This window comes from Malaclemys terrapin, chromosome 24 (assembly GCF_027887155.1).
Source record: "Malaclemys terrapin pileata isolate rMalTer1 chromosome 24, rMalTer1.hap1, whole genome shotgun sequence".
NCBI classification, from domain to species: Eukaryota; Metazoa; Chordata; order Testudines; family Emydidae; genus Malaclemys; species Malaclemys terrapin.
In genome coordinates this window covers 16,584,059-16,604,316 of record NC_071528.1, presented here as the reverse complement: position 1 = coordinate 16,604,316, position 20,258 = coordinate 16,584,059, and the positions used below count along the sequence as shown (strand labels likewise).

Sequence of the window (20,258 nt, the reverse complement as noted above, 5' to 3'; positions counted from 1 at the left end):
TCATTGATGTTGTCCTTTGCGCTGGCTTCGAAGAACTCAAAACCTGGCCAAAGGGAGATGGGAGAGCGTGAGACGGGCAAGGCAGGGCCTTTGCTCACCAACAGGGCCCTGCAATGCAAGTTACCAAACGATTCCTAAGCCCTGGGAAGTACTTTAGCTGGGATAATGAAATGAATCCATCCCGGGTAATCACTTTTACATGGCCCCAACGTACATGGAAACTAACAAGGCAACCTCAGCAGCAGGCAGGGGCTGCACAGGGAGTGTCAGCAGCCGGGCACCATCGCTCTGGCCAGTGAGGTCACCCCGGCTCTGTTAAATGCCCCAGGATGTTCCGCTCAGGCTCCTGCTCCCCATCGCGGGAGCTGCCGAGTCACGCTAACTAGGTCAGCCAGGGGACGGCACCTTTACAAGCTTAGCGTCTCGACAGCAAGAGCTGAGATCCGGGGCCGGGATTCCGCCAGGTGAGACCCAAGGAGCAGAGCTCAGCATCCCTACAGCGGAGTGTTTTCTGCACAGCCACGTGCGAGGGCCCCCGCCTTACAAAGCCCAGGAAATACCCAAGCCTCTGATCAGCAGTTGGGTCTTGACTGACCGTGTAAAGATGGGGCCGGGGCGAGACGCCAGCACACGGATACCAGTTGCTTATTGTAAACTTAACATTGGCTGCCCAAGTCCCTTCCAGGCAGGCAACAGAGTCCACGGGCGGGGCCAATCCCAGCCACTCAGGCTCCTGCTGGTTGTAGCCAGTTCTCGTCATGCTCACGATAAATATGGAAAGCGTCTGAATTTTTAAAGGGTTTTACAGCTCCTCCTCTGGGCTGTTAAATTTGAATGGGACGCTTTGCAGGGAAAAGGGTTTAGCTATAATTCCATAAAACTCACCCCACGTTCTAACTGGGGTTAACCTGCTCGGAAAGCCACCCAGGCCGACTGGTTTTCCAACTACTTCACAGCAGTAAATGCAGGGTTTAGAGGGTTGTTATAATAAGAGATTATAATAGAAACAGTTATTGAAAACACTGGCGCTGGCTGGGCAATTCCCGTTTTGTTAGAAGACAAGCCAGGCTGCTACATAAGGACAGAGTTATGGAAGTGCACCATTACTCGACAGGAAAGAGAGACAGATCCCCTCGCAGGGTTACAGATCCTGTGCCTGCCATACAACCACACCGCAGTGCGCGCGCACACACCCACACCCTCTCGCAGGATTACAGGTCTGTGTGGCCGTACAACCGCACCGTGCACACACACACATACGCACCCCCCGCAGGATTACAGGTCTGTGTGTGCCGTACAACCGCACCGTGCACACACACCCACACCAGACCTGCAGGGCACCGTTACTGCCCCCTCTCAGTCCAGATGCCTTTTGGGGCAGCAGATGCTGCTGCTCAACTGGCCAAAGACCTTCCCATGCCAGGACTTGGCTTCTGAATTGCTCTTGTGCAAGGCAGCGCAAAGCCCCGACAGCTCGGCAATTCCTGGAACCCTCTCAGCTGCTCACGTAAGACCGAGTCCTGAAAGGGCTTGAGCATCGCCGCCGGAACCGTGCCGGGTCAGCCGGTTACCTAGCCTGGTGCTGCGTGCATGGTAACCAGCACTTACCCAGGTGCTCTGCCAACTGCCGCCCTCTCTCCGACGCCACGACGCGCTCGTCCTCCATGTCGCACTTGTTACCCACCAGCAGCACCTGTGCGTTATCCCAGGAATAGGTCTTGATCTGGGTTGACCTTAAAGCCGTAGCAGGGGAACAAATAACCACAATATTCAGACAGCGGGGCTGTGGGCAGCTGGTTCTAGACGAAGGCCCAGGTAGTTAAAGGCACTGAAGTGGTACTGTGCTCTGTGTTGCAATGCCCAATGATTTAGGAGCCTTTCACTCATTTTCAAAAGTGATTCAGGCACTTAGGAGCCAAAATCCCATTGACAGTTAATGCAATGTAGGCTCCTAAATCAGTTAGGCACTGCAGTGCTGAGCACAGCAATACATCAATACCTTTAAAGACTCTGGGCCCAGAGTCCCAGATCCCAGCCAGAGACTGGAGCCCGGTTCTCTGGGCAGCGGCAAGAGGCCTTCAACCCTCAGCCTCTTAGCAGAGAAGTTTCGCCTTCACCCCACTGAACTCAAGCCATCAAAGCCGGACCGCCAGAGGGCATGTCAGAGACCCACCACAGCTGCAGCCACAGAGTGTGAAGAAACCAGCAAAGCAGGGAGAGACCTGAAGAGGTAGCTAATACAGGGCAGAGAGAGAAAATTCCTGTAGAAACCAGTAGCGAGATGCATTGGTGGTCAGTGCACCAGAGAACGGGAGCAGAGGATGGGGACAGCAGAGATGGAAAAGCTCAACTCCCGTGCTGGTGGCAGCCTGGGCACAGCATGGCTCGTACAGAATAGACAGCAGCAGGGCAAGCTATGCTCCCCCCTCCCCCCCCCCAAACCGCTCTGCAACTGGCCCTAGCGTGCCCAGCTGGGGTGCCCAGGGCTTCGGCTTCTCTGCAGAGACGGCCCCGAGGGGCACACCTGGGGGGCTGCTCGCGAGTGTGCTGAAAACGCTCCATCTGCTCGCTGCACCTGGGCACCAAGTGCCAGTGGGTGGGAAAGGATTTCGGTCGCTGCCCATCCAGGAACCAGCCTCCTGGGGGAGAGCTCTGACCCCATCGCCAGCAGCCAGAGCCAGCCAGCCACCAGCACGGAACGGGCTTGCGGGCTCAGCCCTGTTTCGTTCTTGCACTGGGGAGGGAGCAGGCGGCCCGAGCAGTCAGCCAGTGCCAATGGGACACGTTCCGGCCCACATTCCAGCTCTCGCACTTGCAGCCCCTACTACGGCCCGTCAGGGGCTGCTTGGGGCACCTTGGCACCTGCTCAGTGCCGCTCCCCTGGCCTGCTGCAGGCGTGTTCCTGGGGGCTCTGAGCTCGTCTTGCTGTCGTGGGCTGGGGGAGGAGGCTCCTGGCCCAGAATTTCTGCAAGGGCTGCACTGAGTTTGGCTGAGACGCAGCCGCAGCATGGGCAGGTTATTAGCCAGGCTGCTGACAGCACAGAACTCAAGGCCAGGGGACTGCCCGGCGGGGGGAGCCATGCGGGCTGCATTACAGCTGCAGGCCCAAAAGCACCAAGTCACGCAGCCCCTGTCCCCTCACACCTGGGCAGAGGCCAGGAATCACAGTGCACAGGGGAGGGAGAAGCTCCAGGCAGCAAACCTTGCCCTGTCTCTGGGCGGCTCCCGGCCCCACCCCGCAGGGTGGGAACACCCATTTCAAATGGGGTGGGGGGCCGCAGCAGAGAGATGGCCAGCAGCAGCCGTGCAGAGTCCAAGCTGCAGCCCTAGGAGGAGGCAGGGGGTGCAGGTGCCCAGTGCGTGTGTGGGGAGTTTCCTTAGCAGAGGGCAGGAGAGGATTGTAAGTGGCCGAACATCTTGGCAAGCTTTGAGAAGGCAGCAGCCCCTTAGGAGCAGAGCAGGCCCCAGAGGGCACCTGGTGAGCAGCTGGCAGCAGAGCGAGTCTGTGCTGTCCGCAGAGCTGCCACGCGCAGGGAGTGCTCCCAGTGGTACCACAGGCCGTGGGCATGCAGAGACACGGCATGGGGGAGGGCAGAAGCACAGACAGACACCTGCTGAGTGGCCAGGCTGCCGGGTCCCAGCACGGCTAAAGTGACTGCGGTTACAAGCTGGCTCTGCACAGCTCCCCCAGCACGATGGAGAGGCTCCCGCCCCCACCCCCGGCTCTGCTAATGAGACGCCGGCACGGCAGTGCCACGGCTCAGCATCACTTTCCCTTCCCGGTGCCCTCAGAGCCGCCCGCTCACCAGTCCTGCACGGCGTTGAAGGACTCCTCGTTGGTGATGTCGTACATCAGGATGAAGCCCATGGCCCCCCGGTAGTAGGCGGTGGTGATGGTCCGGTACCTCTCCTGGCCCGCGGTGTCCTGGGGAGACCAGAGCAGGGTCACTTGGGAGCAGCAGTGCCAGGAGCTGCCCTGAGTAATTCAAGGCTCCCTTGGAGACACACACCCCCCCCCACAGCATGAAGCACGGCCACGTCCAGGGAGAGCCCAGAGGCAGGCCCTGGGCCGGGGTGCCAGAGCTCAGGGCAGGAAGGACGTGGGAACCCACCCTAACTCCCGTGCTGCCCCGGAGCTCCAGCACTGCGAGATGGGCGGAGATGGATCCTGCCTCTGAGATTTAAAGAAGGAAAATCCAATGTTTAGCCAAGTCTCTGGAACTTTCTCCCAGGGCTGCTGACCCCCACCCAGAACAATCTAGGGCACAGGGCCAGGCCAGGTCTCCTGGGCTGGGAGTGCAGGACACGGCAGAGCGCCTCTCCCACACCTTGGCCCAAGCCCGGCAGTGAGATCACAACCAAGCAACCCTGCGTGTGCCACGGAGGTGGGGTGGGGGACGGGGCCTCCAGGGAGCCCTGCCAAGGAGCGGGGGCAAGGGGGGGCGTGACTCCCTGTCACTGGGGATTCCCAGGACGGCTGGAAGTCTCACCCAGGCCTGCCGCGGAGCTGCCTGCGATTCGCCATGGCAACCCGTCCCTGTGCCAAATGGAGCCCTGGTCCCACAGTCCGCGCCCAGCTCCAGGGACAGGCTGTGGCTTGCTGCCTCCCGCGGGCGGCTCTCGCAGCCAGAGCTGGTGGGCCCAGCGGCCCTCCCTTCCCAGCCCTGCATGCGGCTGCACTGAGGGCAGGGCTGGGGCCAGCAAGCGTCAGAGAGATGCCTGCAGACCCCTCCTCCATGGCCCCTCAGGTCACTGCACCCCCCGTCCCAGGCCTCCAGCCATTGCTGAGACACTCCCCGCCCTGGGGATCCGTGCGGAGGGGGTCCTGTCCCAGACCTCCCCGCAGAGGCAGGCAGAGGTGGGGAAGCGCCTCACAGTCTGGCTTCGGCCCCCTGGTTCCTGGCAGCAGGGGCAAACCCCACCCCTGGCAGGAGGAATCCGAGTGGTCCCATTTTGGCACCTTTTGCCTCCCAGCAAGGGACCGTTCTGCTGCCTGCAATGCTACCAGGAGAGCTGAACGCAGCCCCAGCAAAGCCCCCTGAACTCGGCTCTCCTGAAAATTAAGCCCCACTCTGCCCTCCCAGGGCTGGGAACTGGCCCCTTCCCCGCTCCCCCAAGAGTCACCAGGCTCCGCGCTGCTCTGGCTCCAGCACCCAGAGCCTTCCCCGCTGCTGCAGGCAGCTCGGAGCCGCGCAGCAGCGTTTTACATCCCACGGGAACGAGGGCAAAGCCAGCGCAGCGAAATCTGTCACTCCAGCTGCTCCTTCAGCTCTGCTGCTCAGACTGTTCCGGGCCCTTCCATGATTAAGCTCTGTGCTAATTGGCATCCGGCCTCCCCGGGGAGGCAGGGAGCCTGCCAGCACATGGCGCCTGTGGAGCACGAGGCCACCTCTGAGCATCCTGGAGCCAAGGTCTTGAGCTAATGGCGTCTTCCCTGTTAGGAGCCCAGCACGTCAGAGGCTGTGTGTGTGTGTGTTGGGGGGTGTCAGCAAAGTGAATCAAGGTGGAGCTGACAGCCCTGGGGTGCAGAGCAAGGGACAACCCGGGACTGCTCTGCAGGGGCCCGGTGGAGGAGCTCGGAGAGGCGATGCTGTCGAGCTGGGCTTTAGAACAGCCCTGAGCGCGGGGTGCTCATGTTCTCGGAGGCAGAATAGGCCACAGTCGCCGCCGTCCCATGCGGACCCCAGTCCCCAGGTGCACACAGCACACCGGGACCCCTCTTCTGAACGGGCCACTCTGCCAGGCCACCATGGGCAAGGAGGCTGTGGGACGGGCAGCGGGCTGGCAGCAGATGCAGGAGGCTCACGCTTAGTGGAAGTGGTTAATTAGCAACCTGTGTCCTGGGGGGAAAGAGCGTTAAAGAAACCGGAACCGGCGTCACCCACGTGATGTCTGCCCTTTGGAAAACACTCCGGGCAGGTTATCATTCCGTGAGCATCTCCCCCAGCAAGCACCATCCCATGGTGCCCACCATGGACTGCCCACCGACGGCCTGGGGAGAACACCCCAGCCGCGCTGAGCCAGGCACACCACGCAGCAGCCACGGCCAGGGCACCAGTCTAAGCTGCAGGGAAGTCGAGGGTGGCCGAACGTGACTCCCCGCACTGAGGCCTGGCCAGGACTCTGGGTTATCACCCCAGCCCTGGAGGGGCCGGCTGGGCCGGGGAGGTTTCAGTGCACGTCTCCTGACCCGGATGGCTGCCCCACGCGTGACGTACAGCCCCACAGAGCCCCCCTCACTGCATCCCCCACCCGCCAGCGCGTGCAGCGGCCACGGCCCCTACCCAGATCTGCAGCTTGATGCGCTTGTCATTCCTGTAGATGGTTTTGACTTTGAAGTCGATGCCGACGGTGCTGACGAAGGCGGGAGTGAAGGAGTCGTCTGCATACCGGAACAGGAACGAGGTCTTCCCCACGCTGCTGTTCCCGATGATCAGGATCTTGAACATGTAGTCGAAGTTCTGATCCGAGGATTCCTTCTGGCCATAGCGGGAGTCAGTAGCGGAAGCCATCTGCAAAGGGAAGCATAAGGCAGAGCTGGGCTGGTGGGGCACGTGCTCCCTGGGAGATTCAGGCATGCTCAGCCCCATGGAGTCACCAGGGTGGCTGCTCCCCGCTCAGACCCAGAGACCCCACCATCAGCTTCTGGGAGGTCAGAGCGAGGTCCCATCACGTAGTATCACACCCCGTCAACCCTCTGGGTGCAGTAACACGGGCGGGCAGCGTGAACCACCAGAAATGGCACCCAGATATGCCCACCCTGCAACGGGGAGGGGGGAGACTCACGGGGGGCTCTTCCTGTGGGTCATATCTGGTGTCATCCGCAAAGGAGCACTGAAGCGTCCAACACCCTGGAAGGAAGGTACAAGGTTTCCCAGCGGGGGCGGAGCGACCAGAGAGCTGGGAACAGAATCCAGGTCTACGCACACCCAGAACGGCTCGGTCAGATTTTAAACGTGCTCCTCTCTGCCACGCCGTTTTAGGATAACCCTGAGACCCCAGCCCTGCCTGAGCCTGGGCCGTGCCCAGTCTTTCCCCACTGGCAGCTGGGGGCAATCACAGCACATGCCACCCACCAATGGGGCTGATGCAAGAAGTTGGGCCCGGCAGAGGAGGCCAGTCCCGAGCCATCTGGGCTCTCTGCTCCAGCCTCTCCCAGATCTAGCTACTCCACAGGATCTCCCTGCCCTGTTCACGAGCCAGAAGCTGTGAGGCCCATCAGACCAGAGGCCCGGGCTCCCTTTCTGTCCCAGCACATACTCGGGGTACGTTACACCCAGAAGTCAATGAGGAGGAAGAGGCCTATTCCACCCAACCCATCCCCCAGCCAGCGCAAGGCTGATCCTACAGCCCGCTCCCTAGGGCAAGGCTGTACGACTCCAGGCACAGCTCCCCCCATCCCGCCCTGAAGAGCTCCATCACGGCCTAACGCCGTCCTGCTACCCACCTCGAGTGTCTCCATCTTCATTCCATCCCCGGGCCTTGCCCTCAGCAAAGCGCCCCCTCAATTCCCCACAGGCTGCGGCCGCTTGGCCGAGCTAGGCAGAGTTCCTTCCCGACCCCCTCGGAGCTCAGCCCCTCTGGCCCCCCAGGCACTACCACTGCTCCCCCCAGACCTTCCTGCGCTTTGTCTGCAAAGGGCTGGCACGCTGGGCCTAGACAATACTGCATTTCCCCCTCGCCCCTTTGACTTGGCTAAAGGCTCCCGCTGCCCTTGCCAGCGATCCTTGCATCCCCTGCCAGGGCTGATGAGAGGTGCCGGGTGGGGACAGTCTTGAAGACTGAGGCCCTTTGATTATCCACTGAGCAGGCTTAGCTCCCCCCAGCCCCAGGGAGTTCGGGCACCATGGCCCATTCCGGCCGGGGCCCCTGGGGGGACGGGCAGCACGGGGGCCAGTCCGGTTCAGGTGTGGCAGCAATTCTGTGCCAGGCCCCGCAGAGCCACCAGGGATCCAGACTCATGACGACGTTTTTGAAGCCTGTTGCTGGCAAGTGATGGATATTCAGGGTCTGAACAGCTGGTGGAGACACAGTGAGCGGCAGCTGCGAGTGGAGAACTCCGGGTCCTTGGCACTATGCACAGCCTCTGTGTGTGGAAAGAGGCAACTCTGCTCCCTGGGTTCAGTGGGGCAGGAAAGAGACCATGGGGAAAATGGCAGGTCTGCCAGACAGGCCCCTGAACAGCCCACGCGGCTCACGGCGCAGGCAGGACGGCTCTCTGCAGTACCCGCAGTTGCACTCGGAGTCCTAGACGAAGCGGGAGCCCAGCTCGCAGGAGCCTTATGGCTACCAGCCTGGGGAAGCCATACGGGCGTGGCCAGTTCCTCCCTGGAACGCTGCTCTCAGTAGTGTCTGCACAAGGGCCTCTGCTTCTTCTGCCTATCACAACCTTTGTCTCCTTCCTTCCCAGCTGCTAGAGTGAACTGCAGCAGGGCACCAGACCATGCTTAGCATGTGCCACAAATCCTGCTTCCTCCCCACTGTGGAGGGGCTAACCCAGGGCAAACTCTAGCCCAGACTCCTGGGCTGAGAGTCCACCCAGCTTCAGCACGAAGCAAACTCAGTCTTTGACGCAAACTCCTCCACTGCTAACGTAGCTGTGAACTACCCCAGCACATGCATCAATCAAAACAAGGACCCCTTGGGGCTGCTAACGGAAATGGTGCGATACCCCTGCAATAGCAGGGCCCCCCAAGAGTCTGTACGGGGACCAACAACGTTCAACGTATTCATAAATGATCTGGAAAAGGGAGCGAACAGTGAGGTGGCAAAATTTGCAGAGGATATAAAATTACTCAAGATAGTTAAGTCCAAAGCTGACTGTGAAGAGTTACAGAGGGATCTCACAAAACTGGGTGGCTGGGCAACAAAATGGCACCTCGAGACTCAGTCTAAGTGCAAAGTCATGCACATTGGAAAACATAATCCCAACTATACATACGAAATGATGGGGTCTAAATTAGCTGTTACCACTCAAGAAAGAGAACTTGGAGTCATTGTGGACAATTCTCTGAAAACATCCAATCAATCTAAAAACCAGCCAAGAAAGTTAACAGAATGTTAGGAACCATTAGGAAAGGGATAGAACATAAACCAGAAAATATCACAAGGCCACTATATAAATCCAGGGCGCACACACACCTTGAATTGTGTGTGCAGTTCTGCTCACTCCATCTCAACAAAATAGATGAGAATGGGAAGAGGTGCAGAGAAGGGCAAGAAAAACGGCTAGGGGTATGGAACAGCTGCCCTGTGAGGGGAGATTCAAAAGAAAGGAACTGTTCAGCTTGGAAAAGAGATGCCTAAGGGCGGATGTGATCAAAGCCATGAAAATATGACTGGTGTGGAGAAAGTGAAAGTGAATAAGGAAGCATTATTTATCTTTTCACATGACACACAAGCTAGGGGGTCACATGTTGAAAACAAACGAACGGAAGTACTGCTTCAAGCCGTGGAACAACCCACGGTCACAGTCTGGGACATTGTGAAGGCCAAAAGTAGAACTGGGCTCCAAAGAGAGTTAGATATGTTCATGAGGACAGGCCCACCAATGGCTGTTAGCCAAGACTGTCCGGGATGCAACTCCATGCTCCAGGTACCCCTCAACCTCCAAATGCCAGAAGCACCTGGCACTGGCCACCGTGAGAGACGGGATATTGGGCTAGATGGACCATTGGTCTAATGCCAGCATCACTATTCCTAGACCAGTGGTGCACAAAGGCCCAGCGGGGCTCAGAGCACTGCACAGAGACAGTCCCTGCCCAAGAGAGCTTTCGATCGACAGAGACAAGACAGACACAGGGCGGGAGAAAGGGAATACAATCCCCATTTTGCAGGTTGGTAACGGAGCCCAGGGGGGTTATGGGTGGGATTATCAGTGGCCAACTCCCCTGGATTTTCAATGGGAACTGGGTGCCTGGACTCTCTCAGCTGCCTTTGACAGCCCCACCCCAGTGACGCTGGACCTCTGGGGCACAGCAAGGAACCAAGCCCAGATCTCAAGACTGTCTAGAGCCTTCCCCACTAGGCTGCATGAATGTGGAGAGGCACATGGCTGATGGAGCACGGCGAGAGAGCCCAGGGCTTCTCCTGGACAATCCAGAGCAAAATTCCTGAGAACCAAGGGCAGGTCTGCAGGGACACAACAGGGCAGACAGCACCAGCAAATACTGTTGCTCTGGGAGGTCCCTAGAGCTTTGAATGCAAGAATAGATCCAGGAGGTCTGTATTTACTAGGTCCTGAGGCAAACCCTTTCCCCCCAGGAATTAATGCTCCCAGTGAAGTAACAGTCCAAGTGCACCATGATGTTTTTCCCATTATATAAGCTTACTCTAGAGAAACCCTTGAAGCGAACAGCTTGCATGAATAGATAAGGTTCCAATTTCCTTCTTGAGGCAACCAGCCAGTGCGGGCCTTTGATCCATGCAGCTGTGATGTTCCTGCACTCTGCCTGAATCACTGCGAAGCCAGGCCTCCACTACTGGGTTTAACGTGCATCCTGCCAGCCTGGGTGCTGGCAGCAGCCGAATCATGCAAACAAAGTCAGATGTTTTAACATAAGAACGGCCACACTGGATCAGACCAATGGTCCATGTAGCCCAGTGGCTGGGGCAAGCCGGGTCAGAGGGAACGAGTGGAAGAGGGCAATTCATAGAGTGATTCATCCCCTGTTGCTCAGTCCGAGCATCTGGCAGTCAGAAGTTTAGGGACACCTGCAGCATGGGTTGCGTCCTTGACCACCTTGGCTAATAGCCATCGATGGACCTATCCTCCAGGAACCGATCTACTCATCTAGATATTTGCCTAGTTTTACAACAGGCAACATAAAAAGCACTAGCGAAGTCAGTACAAATTAAAATTTCATACAGACAATGACTGGTTTATACTGCTCTATATACTACACACTGATGTGTAAGTACAATATTTATATTCCCATTGATTTATTTTATAATTACATGGTAAAAATGAGAAAGTCAGCCATTGTTCAGTACTAGTGGCTGTGACACTTTTGTATTTTGATGTCTGATTTAAGTCGTTTAAGTGTGGTGAAACCTGGGGGTACGCGAGAAAAATCAGACTCCTGAAATGGGTACAGTAGTCTCAAAAGGTCGAGAGCCACTGCTCCACACCATTCATGATTTTACAGACCTCTATCATATTCCACCTTAGTCGTCTCTTTTCTAGACTGACAAGCCCCTGGCTTTTTAATCTCTCCTTAGAGAGTAGCTGTTCCATCCCTCTGATCATTTTTGTTGCCTTTCTCTGTACCTTTTCCATTATAAACCCAACTGTGCCCCCTACACACCCCATTTTCTAAAGTCATACCAGCCCCAATATTAGTGGGTTAGGTTTAGAGCCAAGGTAGAATCCCCACACACACACACACACACACAGTTTACCTGAATTGGACATTCAGCTCCCAAATTATGACACCCTAAAAACAAAGGCATTCACTGAAGCTCGTCTTGTCTATTATTGTGCCACTTTATAACATAAGGAGCGGGTTCTCCAAGCTGAGATCTAGCCCAGGTCTGAGATGACTTGGTTGGGACCAAACATGAAGAGTTGTTCAACATTTTCAGCAGGGGCCCTGTTATGGATCATCAGCCCCAACAAGCACTGCACAGCACAACGGGTCTGCGAGAGACCCCAAGCGTCCGCTACACGGCTGCCGCCCCCCCAGTGTGGACATGGTCTCACTCTCTCTTTTTCCTGCAGAGCCGGACCGCAAAGCTGAACTCGACTCTCCAGGGTCTGTGCGTTTGCACAGCACCTACCACAACGGGGCCCAACCTGGCTGTGGCCTTGAGGGACTATTGCAATGTAAATGTCAAACCACCACCACACAGAGGAGAACCAGCCCTGCAATACTGAAGTGAAGCAGAGACACCATTTGTAAATCCAGACATTAAGAACTGGGGGTCACCACCGCAAAGCTTCAAACATGTCATCGCCAGGCCCCAGTGGGAGGACAAGAGCAGGAGACAATTACCTTCACTGAGTAATCACTCTCCTGAGGTGAACAGCTCCCACCCTGCTCCCCACCCATGCACGCACACGTGCACACACACGACCCCTACTCCTCGTACTGTCGCAGATGCGTGGAGGGCTGAGAGGAGAGGCCAGATGATCAAGATTGGCTGTTTTGATAAAAGACCTGCTCTGGGAATGATTTTGGGGAAGTCCTGGGGCCCATTTTCAACAGGGGGAGACACTAGATGCCTGCAGTAGATTCCAAGGCCAGAAGGGCCTAGAAGGGTGCTGTCCCCCTCTGCTATGAACTTCTTAAGAGGGAGAGCCTGCAGCAAGCCTCAACAGGCTGATTGGAGACCCCCACATGTCTCAGACGGTTCACCAGGGACCACTCCTTGACCCCCCTGTAACCCTTAGTAGCTTTTTTTCGGGGGGGGGGGGGGGGCAGGAGATTCTCCAGACAGGCAAATCCTTCGCCCTTCCAGCAGCTTCCCATTTACCAGACCCCTATCACCCGGCTCTGAGAAAGAGCGCTAAGCGTGGTCCAGGGCAGCACATTGATAAGAATCCCAGAGCCAGGGAGGGAATGGGGGGGGTTGGCTACCGCTTCACACTAGGGAGTTGCCCTTATACCCTGCAGACGCCCGTCCACCTTCTCAGATTTTCAGGCTGGCCTCTGGCTAATAGTTTCAAATCTCTGGTGACGTTTTCCTAGCCCTGTTTATAAAGCGCAGAGACTAGATTCGGCTTCATCCGAGTTGTACCAGGATGCACACTAACTTGAGCTTTTAGTGCCAAGATTTAAGTGTGGGGGATGTGGCTTGCAAAGGGGTTTACTGATTCTCTCCCTTTTCTGTCAATGGAAATGAACAAGTTGGGCGAGCTGCCTCTTCCTCCGTTTTATGACAAGTTTCAGAGTAACAGCCGTGTTAGTCTGTATCCGCAAAAAGAAGAACAGGAGTACTTGTGGCACCTTAGAGACTAACAAATTTATTAGAGCATAAGCTTATGCTCTAATACATTTGTTAGTCTCTAAGGTGCCACAAGTACTCCTCTTCCTCCGTTTTATGGTCACCCTTTGCGATGGAGAAACAGAGACTCCAGAGACACACAGTATTTTTTTTCCTTTCTGTGAAATAATATCAGGAAATAATAACCTCAGTCATATTCACTACTGGGCTGACTCCTGCTTGGATTCTCTAGTTGCATTCCCTGAGAAATTGTTGTACCTTTGTTTTAGTCTCTGATCACTTAATAGTCAAGCACTAAGGTGACGGCAGAGTACGCAAGGCAAGAGGGTACGCAAGGCACTGTACGTACGATGCACAAGGCAAAAGGTTGGGCAACTTCAGTTTTGAGTACAAAATTCACCCAGAAATACATGTCCACTTTCTGATTCCCTTTATCAAACTGAACTTACAAACACAGCCAGGAGGAGGAGAGTTTTTGTTTTACAAGTGTTGTCCCAAGTCCAAAGGCACCTCAGATAGGGAACAGTTGGCCGCACTGGACAGTGCAGCTATGGTCATGTCATTACATGCCATCAGGAAGCTTTAATGGTGCGCCGAGCTGAACGCCATTTCTTAACAAGCTGCACAATTCAGAGTTTGGGGAGAAAATCAAGAGAGAATTTTCAGCCTCGGAGAAATCGGCCCTGCTCCATTTCTCTAAAGCCAAACAGAAGAAAACCTCTGAACACGTGGATGAATAAACCCTGTTTACACGGCTAATCTGACAGCAATCCAGATCCAATGGGAACTATACAATCTAACAAGTCACTTAGCTCATTTTAACAATTTGCAATTTAACTCAAATAATGGGTCTCGACATAATATTCGTCATTTGGCCCTTGGGGACCAAGTTCATATTTAGAGAAACATTTTGTTGCTACATTAAGCCAGCCACTTAGTGAGCTAACTCCTCCAATGCATTTTAATTACAGGACTCTGAATATCTACACGCAGCTTCAGTGTTTACCATCTCCAAGCGTCTGCATTAAACAATATGCAGCGGGGGACACACCCCCGTGACAGGCACGTGGAGATCCCAGCAATGAGCTAGCGCTCCAGAGAAAGGGAGGGCGATTCCCCACTAGCCCCAAGACTTAGTGTTTGTCACCCAAGTAAAAGCCTCTCCCTCCTGCCAAGGCCCAAACTGAGACACGCATGAACCAAGCCCCACTGTAAGGGACTGTGCAGATCAGGCGTGGAGGTGGGCTGCATTTCTGTAATGCCTCTGGACAGAGCAGCCCAGAACACGCTGCCCTGGCCTGGCCGAGCAGCAGGTGAGACGGAGCCCTCTATTTTTCATGCCTCTATGGCAAGATTCTCCGTAACCTCACAGGGTCCTGGTGTAAAATGACGGACACTAGTAACGCTGCGCTAATGAGCAAAGCTTGGTGTGGAGGCAGATTTGGGTCGGTAAAGTTGGAGAATTACACTGACCTAGGCAAGGCACGTTTCTGTAGTGAGGAAGAGGGTAACAATGGAGCTGGGCTGTACCTAGGACCTGGGCAATGAGTGTCTTTCATCAGCTAGCGCTTTTCTGAGGGAGGGAGCAGAGCAGGACTGGGACAGAATCAGTTTTATTCTGTAGAGAGAGCAGGGCTGAAAAGGGTTCATGGTATTTCTGTACCAGAAGCATCTGCCCTAGCAGTGGGCGCTCTTCTCCAGCTCCCTAGCTGTTTTCTTCTGGAAACTTCATCCTTTAATATCACCCAAGAAACACAAAACACCTATCATTGGAGGCAGACCACCTCGTTCACTGGTTTGCCTTCACCATGCAAACGTCACTAAGTGCACAGATGCCAAGGCAAACAGTTACTCAGGCCCCCACATCCATTTTGCTCTCTATTTTAAAAGCAGCATTAGGCACACGTGAAGTTAGTTATATCACCCATCAAAACGAGAGCAACACAGTAACCTTATACACCGTTGCATTGTACAGCGGGGACCAATAAAGTTGCATGCTTGGTTGGATGTGTTAATAAATGACTGTCAGAGACTCAGGGGTTGAGTGGATGCAGGTGGATTGAAGCTATTCAGTGCCTGTAGCATTCAGACCTCCGAGTCCCCGCCCGGCCATCAATCATTCATATTAAAACATCCTTAACCAGCTCAGTGTTATTTTATTTAAAAGGCATTCTCTGGATGGCATCAGTTAGCACCCCCACCCCCCCAACACTGGCAGAAAAGGGGCATGCACAGAATGGGTCCTTTTGCAAACACCGCATCTACGTTATTCTTTGAGGCCCAGCCAAATCTTCTGACCTGGCACCAACCAAGAGAAATGTCTCACCTAGGGCCGAGAGAGAGAAATATTCAGTGACCCTATTCGGTTCCCTCAACCTCCATGTTTCCCCCCATTGCCGGCTGAGAAATCACATTTGCAGAGCTTGGCAAATCACTGGAATGGATTCAGCCTCTGGTCCAAAAACGACCCTTCAATATGTTTTATACAAAGCCCGAAAACGCCCCATCCCCCGCAATCCAAGCGCCAGGCGGGAGGCCACGGGAGTTCCCGTGCACCCCAGGGCACCCCAGCTCCCCGCAAGCCCATCGCCAGACGCGCAGCGTAGGTGGAGGGGGGGGGAGCGGAAGCTGGTTTGCTCTCCCCCAGGCCGGTAGAGACGGAACTGGATGCAGAACGCTGACCCTGTGCACCCCCCGCCCCAGGTCTGTGTGCATGCACCCCCCCCCCCATTGCTCTGCCATGCTAGGGGCGCCCCCCAAGCACACAGCTCCCCTCCCCCCGCTTGCCCCCCTCCCGTGCAGCCAGGAGCCCCGCCCGGTGCATCCCCCCGGTGTCAAATGAAGGTTATCGCCCTGCACGCGGGGGCCGGGCGGGGCTGCCCGGGGGGGGCGCGCGCTCACCTCCAGATCGCGCTCCCCAGGCTTCTCTTGCACCAAATGCAGCAGCAGCGCGCGCGGCCCCGGCAATTGCAGAGCCCGGCTGACGTCGCCAGCATTCTGAAGGGGCGGGGACCGGTATGCAGATGAGAACGTGACGTCAGGAGGCCGGAGACGACCCATTCCGAGCTTCGCCCTCGGGCTCCGGGGGAGGCGGGCTCCTACCCAGTCTTGCGCGATGATAGGCCCGCGCTAATGATTGACAGCATGAAGGTGCACCCCCATTCGACGCTTTCGTGAGCTTTTGAGTGACAGCCTCGAGCCTCCTAGGGAGGCCACCTGGCCTGGTCCCTCAGGGATGGCAGAGCCCCCTCAAGGCAATGGCTGTTACTGGCACATGACGTGCCACCCCTCCACACCATGGGGCAGTGGTACGAGCCAGCACTATCAAGCTATATCGCACCCCCACAGGGTACAGTGGTATGAGCTGGTTCTCATCCTCTCCCCTGTCAGGACTGGCACCATCCTGCACAAGGGGCAGTGGTATGAGCCGGATCACACCATGTCCTCTGTCACAATAGGACTGCCCACAGCAAGCCCACACACGTCATCTCCCCAGCACAACAGGTTCATCCCCCGAAGGGATAGTGGTACAAGCCACCAGATGTGCCACCTCCTCTGTCACATTTCCCACCTGCCCCCAGAGGAGATAGTGGTATGAGCTGCCAATTCCCTCTGTTCCAACATGTCACCCCCCATGGGTCGGTGGTACGAGCCATCAAAGGCCCTCTCTCCTGTCCCAACACGTCATCCCCCGATGGGACAGTGGTACGAGCCGCCCCAACCCGTTCCCCATGTCACTCCCCATGGGTCGGTGGTACGAGCCGCCCCAGCCCGCTCCCCCGCCCCAACATGTCACCCCCCACGGGTCGGTGGTACGAGCCGCCCCAGCCCGCTCGCCCGCCCCAACATGTCACCCCCCACGGGTCGGTGGGACGAGCCGCCCCAGCCCGCTCCCCCGCCCCAACATGTCACCCCCCACGGGTCGGTGGGACGAGCCGCCCCAGCCCGCTCCCCCGCCCCAACATGTCACCCCCCCATGGGTCGGTGGTACGAGCCGCCCCAGCCCGCTCCCCCGCCCCAACATGTCACCCCCCACAGGTCGGTGGTACGAGCCGCCCCAGCCCGCTCCCCCGCCCCAACATGTCACCCCCCCATGGGTCGGTGGTACGAGCCGCCCCAGCCCGCTCCCCCGCCCCAACATGTCACCCCCCACGGGTCGGTGGTACGAGCCGCCCCAGCCCGCTCCCCCGCCCCAACATATCACCCCCCCGTGGGTCGGTGGTACGAGCCGCCCCATGCCAATGACCGGTTTCGAGTGCAGCGCCCGGTCGGAAAGGGACCCTGGTGGCGCTGGGTGACGCCGCCGACCGGGCCGTTCAAAGTCTGGTTGGCGGCGCAGTGGGGCCCGGGGCTAAGGCAGGCTCCCTGCCTGCCCTGGCTCCGTGTGGCTTCCGGGAAGCAGCCGCCAGGGCCCTGTGGCCCCTAGGTGCATGGGGGCCAGGGAGGCTCCACGCGCTGCCCCCGCCCTGAGGGCCGGCTCTGCCGCTCCCATTGGCCGGGAATCGTGACCAATGGGAGCTACGGGGGCGGCGCCTGCAGGCATGAGGGCAGCACGTGGAGCCTCCCTGGCCGCCCATGTGCCTAGGGGCTGCAGGGACCTGGCGGCTGCTTCCCGGGCGCCGTGGTAAGCGCTGCTGGGACCCCGCACCCCAAACCCCCTTCTGCACCCCAGCTCCCTGCCCCAGCCCGGAGCCCCCTCCCACACCCAAACTTTCTCCTGGAGCCTGCACCCCCCACACACCCAAACCCCCTGCCCCAGCCCCCTCCTGCACCCCAAACCCTTCATCCCCAGCCCCACCCCAGAGCCCACACCCCCAGCTGGAGCCCCCCCTCCCCCTGCTCCCCAACCCCCTGCCCCAGCCCAGAGCCCTCTCCTGCACCCTGAACCTCTCATTACTGGCCCCATCCAGAGCCCACACCCCCAGCCCAGAGCCCATACCCCCTCTCCCCACACCCCAACCCTCTGCCTCAGCCTGTTGCCCTCTCCCGTTTTACAAACCTCTTATCCCTGGATCCACCCTAGAGCCCACACCCCCAGCCGGAGCTCTCACCCCCTTCCCACACCCCAATCCCCTGCCCCAGCCTGGTGAAAGTGAGTGAGGGTGGGGGAGAGCAAGTGATGGAGGGAGGGGGGAATGGAGCGAGCAGGGGACGGGGCCTTGGAGAAGGGGCGGGGCCTCGGCGCAGGGGTGTTCGGTTTTGTGCGACTAGAAAGTTGGCAACCCTACCCCAGCTGCCAAGCCCTAGAAGCCCAAAATTAAATTCTAGCCCAGCAAGCCCAAGATGTCACAATCCATATTACCCCAGTGATTGCTAGGGATGAACCCTAACCCCAGCCTGGGGAGCCCCAGCGCCCCAAGCCTAAATCCTGCCCAAGCAGAGTCACCAGCCCCAATCTCAACCCTACCCCAGCGAGTCCTATGGGGCATGACCCTACTGCTAGCCTGGGAGCCCGACAGGCCCATATCCTTACCCCGGCCATGTCCTGAATCCCAGCTTGTGGAGTCCTACAGCACCGTCCTGAGCCTGCACAGCCCTATGGGACCCACCCCAGCCCTGGCCCTGGCCGCCTTCCAGACTCAGCCCACACCCGAGGCCTGGGCATCTCAGCAGCCCCGAGCCTAAGCACAGGCCCAGGTGCTCTACAAACCTCAACCCTAACTTTAGCTCCGGAAGCCTCACCTGAGCCTGGCACCTAGCCCGGGGAGAGACCCCAGCGCTCACCTGAGCCCGGCACCAGCCTGGGGAGAGACCCCAGCGCTCACCTGAGCCTGGGGAGCTCTACTAGCCCCAACCCTAACTTGAATCTAGGGAACTCTATGGGTCCAACCCTAACCCGGGGAGCTCCAGTGACTGCAACCTAACCCTACCCATGGGGGCCCCACAAATCCCAGCCTATCCTTAGCCACGGAGCCCTCACCCCACCCTGTCTCCATGGCCCCTAACCCTAGTCACTTCCATTCATACTCACCTGAGCCCAAGGGAGGGGCTGCGCTCCTGGGAGAACCAGGCTGAGACAAAGGCTGAACTGTCACGTCACAGCAGTTCCGAGACCCCCGCTCCAAAAGGCAGCGCTGCCTGGAACTAGCTCTGGTGTCGCTCCCTCCCTGAGGCCGGCCAGCGCCCTGTCCCAAAGGGCTCAGGCGATTGGCTTGGGGGATTAGGGGAAGCACCATATGTCACAGTCGCACACACGCTCTTGTTTTCAGCCACAGTGGCTTCAGACGTTAAACCCCCGGCATGCAGCCCTGAGGTCACAACCCACCTGACATTACCTGCCCAACAGCCGGTCACAGCACCCACCAGAAAGGTGGCCCTGAGCTACTGAATCTATCCAACAATCATTTCATCGTTCCTGAAGCATCAGCCGGGGCTCAGAACACGGGGCCAGGCAGCCCTCATCAATATGCCCAGAAAGCAGGTTGTAGGGAACAACACTGCCCAGACCTGGGCTGCCCCAGACCCGGTGAGGCCTTTCCGGTCTCTAATCCCTGGCGTTGAGGGTGAAATGTGGCTCAGAGCAGCAGTGCTGGCGGTGAGGCTGCGTGGCCTGCCCATGGGGGGTCTGGCACACGGACGGTGTTCTCAAGGGGGTGTAGCAGAGATCCTGCGGCTCCGTGGCACAGCCCACACGGTGGCAAGTGAGCGCAGGGAGGGCGAGTGTGATGGAAACAGGCCACTGGCCAAGTGAGGGGGTGGGCAGAACCACAAGCTGGTGAGCACCCGTGGATGTGACGTTTTGCCCCTTCCCAGCCCCCAGGGAGGAGATGGACCCTGGGCCTCACGCCCCGTCGTGCCCTGGGCAGAGGCCGTGATGGAGGCTACGTGACGTGACGAGCCCCCATTCCATCCCCCAGCTGGAGGGCACCAAAGGCAGGGCAGGAAACCTCTCCCCAGCCCTCGCAGGGTCCTTGTGGCTAACCCGGCTGGCCACTGGGTGGTGCCATTGAACCGTTATTGGGAGCACCGTGGAGGTGGGGGGCAAGGACTGGTGGCTTCTCCTGCTCTGGGTGCTCAGCCCCGTCCCAGGGGGTCGCCAGCCCCACCCTGGGCGAGCTGGATCCGGGCCCTTAAGGCCAGAAGGGGCCCTCGTGGTCGACGGGTCTGATGCCCTGCGGGCACGACCATGGCAGTACCGGTGAGGCACTGGGGGCTGAGCCGGCCCCTGGCTCAGGGGCCTGGGCAAGTGAAGCAAATTCAGGCGGGGGGGCACCAGGGGCTCTGCCTTCTCCCCTGGACTCCACGGCCCCCTTCTTCAGCCCTGGGGCACCTTTCCCCACTCTCCATCCCCCCCAGCCCCAGCGCCATTCACT

General features: G+C 58.0%; 1 protein-coding gene across 1 annotated transcript; it reads right to left on the bottom strand.

Annotated features, from left to right (window-relative positions):
- Positions 1-5: 5 nt before the first annotated feature.
- RAB3A (RAB3A, member RAS oncogene family) lies at positions 6-15,953 on the bottom strand (the record flags this gene model as incomplete). Its single annotated transcript, XM_054013946.1, has 5 exons — positions 15,847-15,953; positions 6,285-6,512; positions 3,807-3,925; positions 1,609-1,733; positions 6-43 (listed from the first exon to the last, which is right to left on the bottom strand). Coding segments are annotated over exons 2-5 (510 nt in total), but the record flags the coding sequence as incomplete, so codon positions are not given.
- Between the last annotated feature and the right edge of the window lie 4,305 nt (positions 15,954-20,258).